The sequence below is a fragment of the Sphaerodactylus townsendi genome, linkage group LG08 (genome assembly GCF_021028975.2).
Source record: "Sphaerodactylus townsendi isolate TG3544 linkage group LG08, MPM_Stown_v2.3, whole genome shotgun sequence".
In the NCBI taxonomy this organism is placed as follows: Eukaryota; Metazoa; Chordata; class Lepidosauria; order Squamata; family Sphaerodactylidae; genus Sphaerodactylus; species Sphaerodactylus townsendi.
In genome coordinates this window covers 69,019,856-69,036,803 of record NC_059432.1, presented here as the reverse complement: position 1 = coordinate 69,036,803, position 16,948 = coordinate 69,019,856, and the positions used below count along the sequence as shown (strand labels likewise).

The 16,948-nt window shown below is 40.5% G+C and overlaps 1 protein-coding gene across 2 annotated transcripts in view; it reads left to right on the top strand.

The window, feature by feature from the left end:
• The window catches only part of PCCB (propionyl-CoA carboxylase subunit beta), a 22,356-nt gene extending 5,408 nt beyond the window's left edge, over positions 1 to 16,948 (top strand). For both annotated transcript variants that reach the window (XM_048505553.1, XM_048505552.1), the window contains 12 exons: positions 776 to 832; positions 2,250 to 2,363; positions 4,590 to 4,700; positions 5,309 to 5,417; positions 5,949 to 6,069; positions 6,667 to 6,748; positions 7,649 to 7,772; positions 9,684 to 9,791; positions 12,320 to 12,420; positions 13,787 to 13,885; positions 14,056 to 14,149; positions 15,954 to 16,948. In XM_048505553.1, coding sequence (XP_048361510.1) covers positions 776 to 832; positions 2,250 to 2,363; positions 4,590 to 4,700; positions 5,309 to 5,417; positions 5,949 to 6,069; positions 6,667 to 6,748; positions 7,649 to 7,772; positions 9,684 to 9,791; positions 12,320 to 12,420; positions 13,787 to 13,885; positions 14,056 to 14,149; positions 15,954 to 16,075 — 1,242 coding nt within the window. In that variant the 3' untranslated portion in view covers positions 16,076 to 16,948. The remainder of the gene's footprint in view (positions 1 to 775; positions 833 to 2,249; positions 2,364 to 4,589; positions 4,701 to 5,308; positions 5,418 to 5,948; positions 6,070 to 6,666; positions 6,749 to 7,648; positions 7,773 to 9,683; positions 9,792 to 12,319; positions 12,421 to 13,786; positions 13,886 to 14,055; positions 14,150 to 15,953) is intronic.

Here is a 16,948-nt window from a genome sequence, read left to right as displayed (position 1 = left end):
ATTTAGCAGATACAAACAGAAAGGGAGGGCAAAATAGAACAGGGGAAATGGATGGCAGGGTACGAGCACGGCTGTCAGCTAGCCTGAAGAAATGTCCCTTTAATAGAGACTGAATGTATGGGAGACAGGGGTTGAAGCTTTTTATGCTTGGAGGTTAATAGCATAACCTCTATTAAAGGGGCAGGATTTTTTTTCTCCAGGCTAGTTGGCAACCCTAGGAACAGACCAGTTTATTGAACCCTGCTGTCTTGCAGTTTACTAACCCTCCATGCTGAGAGAATGTGCTGTTTTTTGTTTAGTTTCCTTCTTTGTTGGTAACTGGCATTTATAATACGTTGTTAACTTGATTTTTAAGCATCCCCTGTTTAGTTACGTAGTTTTTTGTTTGTGGCACTTATGTGTTTAGTTTTAAACATTTGTACATTCTTATGAATAATTTGCTTTTGTTAGCTATCTCAGGTGCACACTGAGTTGACGACATGAGATATCAATATTTTAAATAAATAAATATTGAGCCCTATGCCCATCCCTTCACACACATACATGACTGGGTTCCTGGAGGGCTTTATCATACTTTTTAATATTATGGACGATTGTGTCAAAAATTTTCAGGCTGTTCACGGTTTCTTTAAAATCAAGGATATTGAAGTGCTAAAGAGTAACAAGTTTTTCTCTCCCAGATTTCAGCTATTGTTGAGAAACAAAGAAGAAACAAGTTTCAGCATGAATTTTTGGCATTTTATATTTGACTTTAACACAGTTTTTGTCCCTTCAGGATTTCACTGTGTTTGGAGGCAGTTTGTCTGGAGCTCACGCTCAAAAGGTTTGCAAGGTAGGCATTGTAGAAGGTAACTGCAACAAAATTTTGGGTGCAGGGAAGTGGCAAAATGCAGAGACTGAACACTGGTCACACAGCTTGAAAATAGCTCCTGGTTCATGAGAATCCGTGCTGCAAGGAAATCAGCAACCGACACACTTTCTTATGAGGCAGATTTCCTTTAAAAACGTATTGAACATTTCTCCTCCCAAACCATCCTGTTCACTTATGAGATGTTTTATTTCCCTACACTAAAAACTTGCTTCTCGTTCAATCCATCCATTCTAGCCCTCTCGTATTCCCTGACTTTTATCCCATTGCTACTAAATTCCCTCTTCCTAAATATTGCATTTTTCTTCCTTAATGATTTGATGTCCATTTGTTATTCCAGAAGCTATGATTTTCATAGAATAAAAATACTGGACATTTAAAGCCTACAGTACCATATTAATCAACAGATTTGCAGTGGTATATATGAGGTCTTAGCTGTGTTCTAGATCAAATCAGTCCTGAACTGTCCCTAGCAGCTAAAATAACTGAGACTGTCATTCTTTGATCACATGATGAGAAGACAAGATAAAAAGGACCAGGCCATTGTTTACCGTGCAGTGATGTCACATCACAACATTTACTAGGCAGGCTATGTTTATGGTGTGCTCTGTCATTGCCTTCCCCAGTTGTCTACACTTTACCCCCCCCCCCCCCCCCAAGCTGTCTACTCAATTTACTGACCTCGGAAGGATGGAAGGCTGAGTCAATCCTGAGCCGGCTACCTGAAACTGACTTTCATTGGAATTGGACTCATGCCACTGGAAAGGACAGGTTGAAGGCAGCAGGAAAATATGAAGACACAACATGAGATGGCTTGACTCTATAAAGGAAGCTACAGTTGGCCAACCCTGAGCAAGGCTGTTAATGATAGGACATTTTGGAGGACATTGATTCATAGGTTCACCATCAGTGAGAAGCAATTTAACAGCACTTAACACATACACACACACAGCTTAGCAAAAATGCATCTTTTTGGAAAGTACCATAGCTAAGTTTTATGAAATATACTGTTTTATTACTATTAATAGTCCTTTCTGAGGGTTATCTTGAGTAATTAAAAATGTTTTAATTTAAATTGCTAACTGTTAGTATCTCTTTGTTTGTTTCATTATCCAACTTTGTTGACCAGCAGCAGCTGTTTTAAAACATTTTTTCCCATAATTGCAGTGAACAAGTATAAATAAGTTGGATGAAAGGGCAGGGGTTGTGAACTAATAGTTTATCAGTAGAGGCCATAGCAGGAAATTGATATTGTTAGTTAAGTATTTCATCTGCTCTTAAAAGTCTGAGTGAACATTTGAGTAAGCCAGCAATGGGCTGCTTTATGTGTTTGAATTATGGCAGTAAATTACTGACTAATCTTAAGTTTCTGTTGGCCCAGATCATGGATCAGGCTGTTATGGTTGGTGCTCCTGTGATTGGACTGAACGATTCAGGAGGGGCCCGTATCCAAGAAGGGGTAGAGTCACTGGCTGGTTATGCTGATATTTTTTTGGTAAGAAGCCTAACAGGTAAGCAGGATGATCCTTGCACCTACAAATGTATAACTAAATTAAAACTAGGTAGGCTGCTAAAAACAATCTGAAGAGACAACTACAGAGGAAGCATGATGGTTTCTGCATTTCCTCTTTTGCCACTTCAGGGTCAGAGATACTGATCTTCTCATTCGGGGACAAAATGCATATCTCCCCCCACCCCCAATACAGGATCTGTAAGTGAGGAGAGGAAGGTTAGTCTGTCATATTTCCACTGTGGTTGTGAATTCTCAAAGCCATAGCAGCTCTCAGATTTTAGTCTCAGCTTCCCTTTTCCAGTTTCTCTGATTATAATTTGTGATCTGGTGCAGCACTTACAAAAGGTAAGAGAGCCAGCGTGGTGTAGTGGTTGAGAGCAGCGGACTCTTATCTGGTGAACTGGATTTGTTTCCCCATTCCTACACATGAAGCCTACTGGGTGACTCTGGGCTAATCCCAGATCTCTAAGAACTCTCACAGCCCCTCCTACCTTACAGGTCCGTGGTGTCCACAGACAGAGTGTTCCACCAGGCTAGAGCCAGGTCAGAAAAAGCCCTGGCTCCGCTCAAGGCCAATCACACATCCCTGGGGCCTGGGACTTCCAGAAGGTTTTTATCGGAGGATCTGAGCGTCCTCTGCGGGCAATATGGGGTGAGGCGGTTCCACAGATACGAGGGTCTCCGGAGGGAGCTGTAGCTTGTTGATCCTACTATGGAATTTTGCATAATTTAATGTGTCATGTTAATACTGAAGCTGTGTTTCAGTTCTGCTTTTAGGCATCTGGTTGTATTCTATTATATTTTTTATTGAGTGTCCCATCTGTCAATTGTATTGACTCTGTGTAACCCACCTTGAGTCCAAGTGAGAAAGGCAAATCATACATAAATAAATAAATAGATCAAACATCTGATTTGACTGAAGATACTTTGGTACCTGCTTCACACAAAGCAGGAGTTCTGCCACTGAATGAATGCCTTGAACCAGGGCACTGCACCCTATCCCAATACAGACCTACTAGGGCCATTCTTGTCCATTCCTCCTGAAAAATGGTTTAGTAGTAGCATTAGGTGAGTATTTTTCTGGCCGTTATAGCGCATAATTGGTGTCATTTTTCAACCCACCCTTGGCAAGGAGGGAGCTGTTGCAGACATTGTGGCAGAAAGAAGGAATCCCCATTCATTTTAGGTGGTTGAATGAACATTAAGGCATTATCTCTTTCCTTGCTTGAAAGCTACACTTTCAAGGTTTTTGAACTTCATCTGTGTGTACCAGTTGTCAGAAGCAGTGGCTGCTACAGATATTCAACATGTGGTTTGGTATAGAGGCTGCTGAGTGTAATCTCAGATTCACGTCTTCTATTTCTGATGCACACCATTCATTGTCTGGTTAATTTGGTAAGGCAGGAGATGGGAATTTGGGATCTTGGAACTGGTTCCAAAGAAGCATGAAGAGAGCTCTGCTGGCAGAATAAATCTTTCCTGACGTCTCCTACCTTATACAGCCTCCTGTGCCATCTTCCCGGTAGTTTCCGGGACCGTTCGTGCAAACAGTCCCGGGGGGGGGGGGGGGGGTGGGGCGGCGTCATGTACGCCGACCCAACCCCCAGCGTGGCCGTGTGGAAATGGCCCAAGTGAGAAAGGTTCTGTTGAGGTTGGGGGGAACTTTGGGAACAGTGTGAGCTGCTGCATATATAGCTGCTGCTTAAGTGGACACCCCCCCCCCAAAAAAAAAACCCCCTTCAGATCTCTCCTTGTGCAGATGCTGCTTGTGGAAGGGCCCTTTGGGTCCTAGTTAGTGGATCAGTGAAATTGGAGGTATTGGTGGCTCAGGAGTTTAACATCTGCTTTGCAAGCAGGCAGTCTGAGATTCAGTCCTTGGCATCTCCACTTAAATGGGTCAGGTAGCGAATGATGTGAAAGAGCTTTGCCTGAGACCGTGGAGAGCTGCTGCCTGTCAGGACAGATGGTGCTGACCTTGATGATTGAACCAGTGGTCTGATTCTGTGAAAGGCAACTTCATGTAGTTCAAAAAAACTAGAGCAGATCCATTTTTTGGCTGCGGAGTTTCTAAAATATGTTTTCCTTGTTCATAGTGAACACTTACATAGCAAAACCTTAACAGGAGTGTGGTTATCATATTACAGAACTTGCTTTGGGATCTTTGGTTGAGGAAGTGTATAAAGGAAAGGTGTTTGTTTCCTTTTGCAGAGAAACGTTTTATGTTCTGGGGTAGTTCCGCAGATTTCTCTTATCATGGGCCCTTGTGCAGGAGGTGCTGTCTATTCTCCTGCTTTAACAGATTTCACATTCATGGTAAAGGTAAGGATTTAGTCATTGTTGCCTTTGAAGTTTCATCAAACATCAGGGGCCTGAATATGTTTTGGTGGGATAGCATGGGGTCATGGGTTTAGGAAGCAAATGTAAGCATGCCATAAAGAGAGGACTATTGCTGTTGATCAACTATCTGATTTGTCCCAGCTAATGATTTCTCTGGCATTCTTCCATTGTACAAAACCTACATTTTCCTGTTGTGTTATTTGTTTTCTGCCTTTGTATTACCTTCTGTGTGTTCTGTCATAAAGAGAAGGACAGTCCCGTCCCCCCCACAATCTGAGGGTTGGTTTTATTAGAATGCTTGCATTGTTGTTGTTTTTTTGCCAGCATCTAGAAGTGGCGCCACTTTGGTCCCTTATAAGTCTAGGGTGAAAGAAAAGCATACCAGTCAAGGTTTTGAATGTATTGATATTTCAGAATATAATAGTTAGCTGTTCACGTTCAGATCTTTTGATTATGTCCAATGGTAAAAATAATTGTCTAAAAAACAGAGAAACCTTTTTTTAAGTATTTCTGTTTTGCAAACGTTTAAGAACTGAAGAACCTGATTCTTGCATCCTGAACCTCACACTTTGCATTTTGGTTTTTTTCAGGATACGTCTTACCTGTTCATAACTGGTCCTGATGTAGTCAAATCAGTAACCAATGAAGATGTTACTCAGGAGCAACTGGGAGGTGCAAAAACACATACATCCGTGTCAGGTTAGAAATGGCGAAATGGCTGAATTGCCGTTTGCTCCTGTTTTGCAATTTCATTGAGATGTGACTGAAATGTATTTAGTATGAAGAATCTCATGAAAAAAGATCCCCAATTCTCTCCCTGCATGGCAGCCCTCTAACTTGCACTTTCTTGCTGCTCCTGGGGGTCCCCTGTCTTCCAGCAACAATTTGGTGGGTCTTTTGGGCTGAAGTGGAAGAAGGGAAGTCATGTTTCCATACATGGAGCTTAGATGACACCCAACCCCATATCCTTTAATGATTCAGTTACTACAACATTTATTTTGTATAATTTGTTTACAGGTGTAACAAGAAGTATCTGTCTTATTACAAAGAGATGTCCTGTACTTTGCTTTCTATGCATTAAAAATATGTTAGCTAGTATGGCTTGAGAATATAGCTGCATATGGTCTTTGTTTACTATGATGCTGTAGGTAATGCATATCTTGCTATGTATTCATGATCTCTCAGTAGAGTCCTTGCAAAGTCAGATTGCTTTTGTTTTGTTCTCTGCAGGCGTTGCACACCGTGCCTTTGAGAATGACATAGATGCTTTACTCAATCTCAGAGAGTTTTTTAATTATCTACCTCTTAGTAACAAAGATCCAGCTCCAGTCCGTGAATGCCATGACTCTTGGTAAGCAGGTAGAGTTTTACAAAAGTTAGGTGCATGTAGAATCAGACTGTGCCCTGGGAGATAGCCAGCCCACCTTCTGCAGTAGTAGAAGTCCCTAGATGGAGGTTTATCTTGTCAAATACTCCAGGGGATATATCTCTAGGGAAGGAAAAAAAACTGGGCATTGCTTAATTGTTTTGGAAGATAAGCAACCTATCAGAGAATTTCCCAAGCTGTTTTCCTCCAGAGAAATGCTTGCTCAGATGTGAGAAGTAGAAAACGAACTGGAATAATTTTATACTGATGCAGTTCTGCTGCTGTGTACTGTTGAGACTTCATTGATATCTGAATTTCCTTTTCTAGTCTCGCCTGTCATTGGTACAACTTAGCTATTACTGGTTTTGCTGGTAGTGGAGGGAAAAAAGCTGTTCTGTAAAGTCTGAAAATGCAGTATGCTAAAGATGATCCCTCAGATTCATTGGTAGGCTGACTCAAGATCCTGGTTTTCAATCAAATTGTCTTGGATTAAGAAAAAGGGTCACCTCTTATTGGAATATTTTCCTTTTTTGAATGTTGATTATAAGTATTTTTTGTTCTTTTGATTCCACTTGCTTAAAGCAACCGATTGGTTCCTGAGTTGGATGCGATTGTTCCAATGGAATCTACTAAAGCTTATGACATGGTGGATATTGTACAAGCGGTAAGCTCCACACCCAGGTATTACTAGTGATGGGATATATAGACTTTGCATTTATATACACTGCATTAATGTTTATTGCATCAGGATTTTGATGCAGTTTCATAAACTTCTGTTGGTTTGCAGGTTGCTAAACTGCTGTTTATTATCAATTGCTTGTTGCTTGTTATGTGGTAAAAGTCATGTTGTATATCCTATAGCAGCGGTGGCGAACCTTTGGCACTCCAGATGGTATGGACTACAATTCCCATCAGCCTCTGCCAGCATGGCCAATTGGAGTTCAATTGGCCATGCTGGCAGAGGCTGATGGGAATTGTAGTCCATAACATCTGGAGTGCCAAAGGTTTGCCACCACGGTCCTATAGTCATTTTCTGCTGGTTGAAGGGCACTTTGTTGAGATTATTTTTCCAATGTTGACCTCCATTTTGTTCCCTCATTCTGCACATGAGCTTCTCCTTCCTGCAAGAGGCAGAACTTTAGAGTGCTCAGTGGGTTGCAGCAAGAAGAGGGGAAATGGAAACTTCTTATTGACTTTGCATTATTCATGGTATGGTGGATGCAAGCCAATTCAAAATGGATGAATTAGGTGAAGTGTAATTCCATATCAAAAACGGGTTATGCATTCTCTTTGCTGCTCTCAGTTGTAAGTGTATGATATCAACAGAAGTCATTTTGGCAATAACATGCTCATCATTCTTACATAGTTATTTCAGATTCAGTCTTGGGATCTTCAAAGCTGTGTGTTCTCTTATCTACTTTAAATCTTTCTAATTGTGCATAAAACCCTCATCGGACAGGTTTGTCCTACTACTAGTAAATCTCTTGAAATCCCCTTCAGCTATCTTTAATGCTAAATCTACTTCGCATGATACCGATAAGCTGTCTGAATTTCGTTTGTGCAGATTGTTGATGAGGGAGAATTCTTTGAGATCATGCCCTCCTATGCCAAGAACATCATAGTTGGCTTTGCAAGAATGAATGGAAGAACTGTTGGCATAGTTGGCAACCAACCTAGAGTGGCATCAGGTAAGGACAGGGTGAATTTATTAAAAATTTTCATAGTGGAAAAAACAAGCTGGAAAATGTCAGTTCCTAATTGCAATATCTGAGCGTATTTTCTTAACATTCTCAGTGGTTCTTGCTGACCCTCCACTTCTCCCTTTTTCTTTTCAACTTTTAGTGAGATATACACAGCTTTAAAAATTGTCTATATTGTGGGACTGGGTACAGGTGGCTCCGGTTTTTGTACTGTGACATATTTTAATTATACTTTGACCATATGCTTGTACTTAGACTCCTATTAATAAATTCTATCTGTCTATTTAGCTACATTCCATCTCTATTTTTCATTCTGGCCTTTTACTGAATCCCTATCATGTTGTGAAAAAAAAGTGGTCCTTAAAATAGTGGTCTGAATCCAGGTTAGGGGCATATTATTCACTAGCTGGTTATTAAAACTTAACTCAGCAGATCTGCTAAGTCAGGAGTGAGGATCAACACAGGAGAGGTTTGGCTATTACGTGACTACCCCCACCCATGGCCAATCTGCACTCCCATCTCAGAAACATTCTCTTTGTTATCTAACAGCAGCAAGACTTCCATCACCCTCACAACTAAGAGAGGGGTCCTCTTGAGGAAACAGTTGTATAGTTTATACACTTGCACTGGTACCGTTTCCCCGAATATAAGACATCCCCTAAAAATAAGACATAGTAGAGGTTTTGCTGAAGTGCGAAATATAAGGCATCCCCCGAAAGTAAGACGTAGCAAAGTTTTTGTTTGGAAGCATGCCCGACGAACAGAACACAGAAAAATAAGACATCCCCTGAAAATAAGACATAGCACATCTTTGGGAGCAAAAATTAATATAAGACACTGTCTTATATTCTGGGAAACACGGTATCTCATCAAAGAGCTCTCTTCTTCCACTTTGATGGATGCTCAGTCTTCTGACTCAATTATGTGTGCTTCTTTGGGTCTTGGCATCATTTGGGAGTTAGAACCTTCTTGCTGTCTGTTTTAGTGGTCAGAGTAACTTGAATTATTCTGGTTACCTTATGCTACTTGAAAAAAATAAGCTGCCTGACTGACTCTTGATGGGTGAATGCTGCATGGGATTTTTGTCTCCCCTGAATTGATACTCTTACCAGAGGGCGTTTGGGCCTTATCTTGTTTTAGTGAAACAGAGCTAGTGCTTTCTTGTGATACACATTTTAGCCATTCCTTTATGGTCAGTCACGTCTTAGAAGGCTTTGCTTTGAGTGGGCATTTGAGGGTGGGGAGGGATTTGGAAGAGTTTAAGCCAATTAAGTTACTTGCCCACCCAGGTCTACTGGTGCTGCTTGCTCAGTGCTAATTTCTTGAGCCTTAGTTGTTTGGTCCAAAATGGTGCCAGACTTCTCCTCTACCTCAGAGTCTGATGCGGGTGAATTGCCCTCTGTGGTTCCACCTTGGAGTTGTATTGGTCAGCTGTTGAAATTGCAGGGCTCTCCTGTCTGGGATTGGGGAAGATACAGTGTAGGTAATCTTTGCAGGATTCTCTGGTCCTGTCAAAGGCTTCTTCAGAGGAGCAGTTCTTCCACATCACCTTGACTTAAGCAGTAAGCTCTGCATTAATTTAATTGAAAATACTCAATGAGACAGAAAAGGAGAAACACTGAAAATGGAAATTGAAAGACAGGTCTGAAGAACCTAGACTGTGAACACCGTAATGATAGTTAGGAATGCAGGTCTGAGGGAATAAGAACTGGAGAAGAAGGGTGCCTGTCAGCATGGGAGACAGAAAGCTGGAAATTAATCCCTGGTGTTTATACCTTTGCATCTCTCAAGAACACCCTCCTTCTTTGACTGAAAAATTAGTGTAACTGATGTGTGTATTTGTGTGTGAGGCAATTGATGTGTCCTAAATAGTATTATATATCTATTTTTTAAAATTAGGCTGCCTGGATATAAATTCTTCTGTGAAGGGAGCTCGTTTTGTCCGATTTTGTGATGCTTTCAACATACCTCTGATAACTTTTGTGGATGTGCCTGGATTTTTACCAGGTATGTTTTCCTTGATAGATTTTATTTATTTGGAAAATTTTCATACCACCTCTTCAGGGACCTGCAAAATGTGACTCAAAGTTTTTTTTAAAGATGCACACTATAACATCATGAAAATAGCAATATAAGAATTATCAATATTGAACGAAACACCTGAAATTAAGCAGCCGAAGCCCTATCTGGTCATCATCCACCTATCCACCACCTAACTCGAGCCCTTTGGGGGTGAAACGGCCTATAAATCAAATTAATAACAACCACCACCACCACCACCACCACCACCACCACCACCACCTCTACTGGTGAGGGTTGTAGAGAGCAGAGCTTGGGAAGAAGAAGAAAAGTTGGATTTATATCCTCTCTTTCTCTTGAATAGGAGACTCAAAGGGACCTACAAACTCCTTTCCCTCCCCCCCTCACAACAAACACCCTGTGAAGTGGGTGGGGCTGAGAGAGCGCAGAAGAACTGTGACTAGCCCAAGGTCACCCAGCTGGCATGTGTTGGAGCGTACAGGCTAATCTGAATTCCCCAGATAAGCCTCCACAGCTCAAGTGGCAGAGCGGGGAATCAAACCCGGTTCCTCCAGATTAGAGTACACCTGCTTTTAACCATTACGCCACTGCTGCTCCCTGGTTGAAGACAATCAACTGGCAGGCTGGACAGTGTGGGAGAAGGTGGTCCTTTAGGTACCCCAGCCCCAAGCTTCTTTAGGGCCTTTTGGTTAACATCAAGCATTTTGCATTCTGGCTATAGAAACGGAAGGGAGAACATGATCCTTCTTATATGTTGCCTTATTATTATTATTATTTATTAAATTTATAGGCCGCCTCATCCCCGAAGGGCTCGAGGCAGCTCACAACATGGCTGTTTCCCACAGCAATTGATACAATATAAAATTAACCCATTAAAATCAGCAGTTAATAACAATAAATAAATTAAAATAACAAGATTGTGTAAAACACATATACACATATACACAGGCGCCCGATCTAAAGGCCAAAAAAGAAAAGGAGGGGGAGGAGTTAGGCAGGGCCCAAGGTGGATTTAGGGCCCAACCAGGTGGATTTAGGGCCCAAAACATAGAAGGTTTTGTGGCAGATCCTGCATAGAAGGCGCTGGATTTTGCCTTTTCTTGCGAGGAGACTGGCAGAGCCAGCGTTTTAGTAGTGGAAGGAGCTGTTCTTTATGGAGCATACTTCTTGTTACTTTATGTAGTACACAACAGACACATTTAACTGTTATTGTAATAAAATTACTATTCATACACAAAAGAACAAGAGAGTTTGTGGTGCCTTTAAAGACTGATGCCTTTATTATTCTATAAGCTTTTGAGAGTTTGTTTTTTGCAGCAACAGGTGTTTATTCATACAAAGTTAATGTATTCCTTGGTAGAATTAATGCTGTGGAGTAAAAGGATTTGACTGATTATTCACTGTTAATTCACAAGCAATGAATTAGCTTCATAAAAGTTTTTAATCAGGAATTAATAATCCTTTGATTTGTATATGGCTATGAAACCTGCATAGGTGCTGTTCTTATTCAGCACTGGGAGTGAAAAATTAAAGCCATGTGTACAGCTTTCATAGCTTTGCCTGTCATAGAACATGGTAGCATTATGGAGGTTGTGTGTATATCTTTGTTCTAGTTGCATCTTGACCATTTTGTTAGCCCTTTACCTCTGTTAGACTAGGGTTTTTTGAGTCTATGGGCACTTGTGGAACTTTGAGAACAGCAAGCATCACCACTAAATGGAGTGGTGGGTGCAGCCAACCACAAAATGGCTACCGTGAGATCTGGGGCCACTCATGATATGTTGGGATGTTCTACACCAGGTGTCATCCTAGAGACAGTTGCTTTTGAATGGGTGCTCCTTAAAGACAAAGGTAGTGCCTCTTGAGCTCTTCTGAAGCAGCGTCTGCTTAAACTAGGTAGAGGAAATTAGGACTGGCTCTTTGTATTGGGGAAGAGATTATTTAGGTAAGAAAGAAGTAGGTGCCACATCAGGAATCCCTGCCTTAAACAGTTATTGATTGCCTGTGATAACCACATATGTGCTGCTTTACCAAAGCCTAACATACTTGGAAGGTTTTCTAGACCATTTAATCCCAGACTACTGAAAAATAGAATAATATATATCCTTGTAGGTTAAAAAATGGTCTCCTAGAATGCTTTCAGTCAAACCAAGTGACATACAAATGGTATGGTACTTTCTGTCTCATTGGAAGATATTAGTTTGTGTGAGTAAGTGTATCTACTAGAGGAATGTATTCTACAGTGGAGGATGACCACCAGAATGGAAAAGGGCACTGTACAAGCAGAAGAAAGGCATAGGGTACGAGCCAGATTTGGTTATCTTTCTTGTTACAGATATCTGGCTCAATCATAAATTCCACTCCTGCTTTTATTGCTCAGATAAGTGTTTTGACATTAACTTCTATTATTGAGAATTGCTGTATAAAGTTTCCTATTAAATATCTTTTCCTGGAGGAAGCAATTGTAAGGGTTGTTGTGTTTTTGTTGTATCCAGGCACAGCTCAAGAATATGGTGGAATCATACGGCATGGGGCAAAACTCCTCTTTGCTTTTGCAGAAGCAACAGTGCCAAAAATTACCATTATAACACGAAAGGTAAAGTCATTCAAGAACGATTTGAAATTTGCCTGCTCTGGTTCTGCTGACCTAATCAGCATCTTTACTTACAAGTTATACTTGTTTGCTTTCTGTCTTAATATAGCCCTTTGTGCACCCAGCAGCCCTTTTGTGCTGTTGTAGACAGCATTTAATGGCCCACTACTTAAACACAGTACTTCAGGGCTGGGTGGCCATAGACTATGAGAGCAGTTGCTTTTGAGCATTTACCAACCTTTTTTTTGGTGGTTTCAAATCTTCTCAAAGTAACCTACAAAAATCTAAAATTACTCTACTGTGTTGTGTATTAAACATATTGATGTCTCAAAGAGGAGAGAAGGGCTGGCAGGGGGGATGGGCCGAGGAGCTGGATCTCGTTTGGGCCTTGATGACAGCTGGTTTTGTCTTCCCTGGCAGTTGGCTGTTGGGCACCTTGCCAGCATTAGAAGAAAAAGCCTTGTTCCCTTCCTATCCAAAAAAAAGACTGCAAGAAAGGATTCTGGCATTTATTTTTAACTGCATAAAAATGTAGGAAAGAGCAGAGGAACCAGAATTGGGAGTGGGTAGGGTCTCCCCCAATAATTTATATAATTTCTTCCTGCCTACTGTGTGTTTTAATTTGCTGCCCTCTTATTTATATAGTTCTACCTAAGTAGTGACTCAGATTTCCTCATCCTTGAGTAAATATCAACCCCACCAACCCCCAGCAATTCCCAATCGTGGTGTAAAGTTACAGAGATAGACCAATCTCTTTGTTCTCTGGGGTGATTTCTTCACCTTAGAACACTGCAACAGATGGTTGTCTCATGTGTGTGTTTGTATATACACACTCACTGTATATGATAAAAGGGATTTCAGTTGGTCTCTTGGGGAATCTTGCACTTTTTCAGTTGAAACAGCTGTGGACTATAAATTGCTGGTCTGGCAGTGAAAAAATACTTTGAAATTATTACATTAAATCTTAGAATGTTTTATAGAGATAGAGTTAGCCATTACACTTGGCTTAATTCAAAAACTATTAAATGATTTGTTCTCTAGCTTTACAAGATCAGTAAATATTTCCATAATTTAATAACTGCATCTCGCAGCTTTGAAAACAAAATGCTGTAAGGTATTATAAAACATATTTTAGGAGCTTCCCATTGTGCCTTCAGTGTATGAAGGCAGGAATCACTTTACATTGACTAGTTGAACTTGAAAAGGTGAATGCATATTGAGAAGATGGTGAAATCAGATTATAAATAAAAAGGAATTATACTGCAGAGTATTTCAAATTGATGCCCTGGGACTTGTTCCTTTTTTTAACAGTGATAGGATAGAAACACACAAAATCCTGATTGGCTGCTATTGCTGTTTCCTTTTGCAGGCTTACGGTGGGGCCTATGATGTGATGAGTTCAAAGCACTTAAGAGGAGATGCAAATTATGCCTGGCCAACAGCAGAGGTAGCAGTGATGGGGGCCAAGGTAAGTGGAGGCAGCATTCACTTTGAGTACCCAGTAATCACAACGGAGCATTTTTTCCTGCTTTGGTCACTTTTCATTCAGTTTCTACTTCAGACACAATAAGTTAAACCATATTCTCAAGCTTTCAATGATATTTCAGTTTTTTAATATACACGTGCTTACTTTTTCAGGGAGCTGTCCAGATCATTTTCAGAGGAAAGGAGAAAAATGCTGAAACAGAATATGTGGAAAAGTTTGCAAATCCTTTCCCTGCAGCAACCAAAGGTATGATTGTCTCAAGTTTCTACAAATCAGAGCCTTTTATCGACCACTTCTCTTTGGTTTCTATGTAGTCTATGCTATTTCTGTATTCTTTCTATATTCTTTATGTGACTTCTTCAAAAGCAGGAGGCACAGATTTTCACAATTTGAAAAGCTCTGTCAATTTTATTAGGAAGGAACTGAAAAACATACAGGTTGCCATAGAAGATTTACCACAGACATATCTTCAATTGTAGAGCTAAACTAGAATGCCTAGCATTGTTTAATCCAGAGACACTTCTGGAATTTTTATTCTTCTTCACCCATACATATTTAACTGAAGTTACTTTTTCTTAATGGGGCTGGTCATCCAAAGATGGTGGATGTCTATTTTCTGCTTTGTTAAGTCTCAGCATTTATATGAAGAATTACATTATTTAGGAGAAGAAATGTGGGCAATACAGTGGCGTTGGGGAGGAAAATGGCGCCCGGGGCAAAATGGTGCCTGGGTCCCATCCCCCACTGCACCCTGCCCTCCAGCCCTCCACTTCCCATACCCCCCACTTCCCAGGTGGGAACTATACTCCCCCCCCCCCCCGCAAGGTCTCCTGGGAGGTGTAGTTCCCACCAGGATACTTTTTCAGCAGGCGGCTTTTTGCTGCTGGGTGAACTCAAGTAAGTGGGGGAGGGGGGAAGGGTTAGATCAGCAGATCTTATCAGAGTATCCGTACCAGGGTGAATGGGACTGCCTGCTTGATGGTACTAAGTTGCACTGCAATATCTATGTGTAATGGGTTTTCGGTTTGTACTGTGAAGGTGTTCTGAATGTGGCAAATGAAGAGTTTGGAGTTCCTCCTTTTGCCTTTTTCACCTTGTGCATTTATGTTCTGGTAGAGCTGCGGTAGTTTCAGTCAAATGTGTACCCCTTACGACTGAGAGAAGGCATTTTCACCAAAACTACGGGACACTTTCCCCATGGACATTTGTCTCTATTGTGGTCATCCACCAGTGGGGTTTAGATTTGTTTCCTGATGCATTCCCTCAGTAATTCCTGCCTGCTGTGTGTTTTAATTTGCTGCCCTCTTATTTAAACATTTTATCTGTTCATTAAAATAAATAAATAAATAAATAAATAAATAAATAAATAAATAAATAATTGTGGCCCTGACCAGGCAGATGGCAGGATAGAATCACTGTAAATAAATACAGACAACAGGTACACTCAGTTGGTAGAAGCATGGCAACAAGCTATTCTCCCAGTGGAAAACTTCTGTTGGAGGTAGATGTCACCATTAACTGGGTAGAGTGGTAAAATAATACCCAGAAGCTTTGCTTTAAAGTGATACACCTAGGCCTTCAGAGAGCTTGTCTAAGACCTCAAGATTTATTCCAGTGACTATAGAGTGATGCCATCATTGTATGCTAAATAGCATGTTCTAAAGTGTTTCAGATTGTATTTAGAAGTTGACATACCATAAAAATTAAATGGGACAAAATGTTCTTTCACATGTCGTTATGTACATATGTTTTAACACTGGAATTCCATATTCATATTTCAATAACCATGACTCTACCTCCCCTTCGCTAATTATAAAGGGATCATAGCTACCTTAATAAAAAAAACAGAATGCATTTTAGCTGTTCCTCACTTCTTTTAGGACAGTTCACAATAAATAATAACTTTGGCGTAATCAGAGACCTAATGTGCACTGCATCTAAATTTGGTTGCTAGTCCTGGATAATTATTTCCAACACTTGGAGCTGTCCCAACATGTTCAACCACACCAGTATTTCCTCACTAATAATTTCATCTTAATGTGTTTAACAGGTTTTGTTGATGACATTATCCAGCCCTCCACTACTCGCCTTCGCATCTGCCGTGATTTAGAAGTGCTGGCAAGCAAGAAGCAATCCAACCCTTGGAAGAAGCATGCTAACATCCCACTTTGAATTTATTCACCCTTCTCAGGCTATCGGAAAAGATTAGTGGCGCCTGCTAGGTATACGTGTAATTTCAGATCCTCTGAAATTTTCACAATCTTGCGTAACACTTAGGGGTACTTTGAAATATAAAACTTGTGGAAGTTGCCTCTTGAGGCTAAGGTTAGGATATCCTGTCATTTTGATTTCTGAGAGTACTACAGATTTGCAGATGTAAAATCAGCACTTTACAAGTTAACACAGAGATAAAAGATTTTAAAATAAAGTATGGGGAGATTGTAACACAATAATGTAATTTACAGGGCATGATAGCTGTAAAAGAGAATATGATCATTAGAGCTGTATTTGTTACAAGGCATTGTTCTGGCTGATAGTTGTCAATATGGATAACAGCTGAGAGGCTTATGATGCTATCTATATACCCGTGTGCAATTACAGTGAAGCCATACTGTCCAGTCACTCTCAGTATAGCTTTGTCAGGCTGCTGGCCTCCTTGCTGTTTCAGGGCTTCTAGCTGAGGTGGCTCTGTGCTCCTGCCTTATTTAAAAATGTAACAGGTCAAGGGCAACCTGTTCTGGCAAAATGTACATTAATATTGGTCTGAAAACAGTCTATTATTACCCAAAGTATTCCTTAAATTACCATGGCTGCAGTTCTCCATTTCATTTTGTCATTTCAATTTCTATACTCCCAGGTTTCTTACAAAAGCAGGCAGAACAAATACCAGTCAAGTCATATAGATTTGTTAAAAGTGGAGAGTGTGAAAAGACTTTTTACAAAATTGATAAAGTAGAGAATTTTCCCAGGATTCTTCTGCAATCATTTGTATTTGATACTGAACTTCCAACAATTTAGATAATTAAAGATATATAAATAACCTTA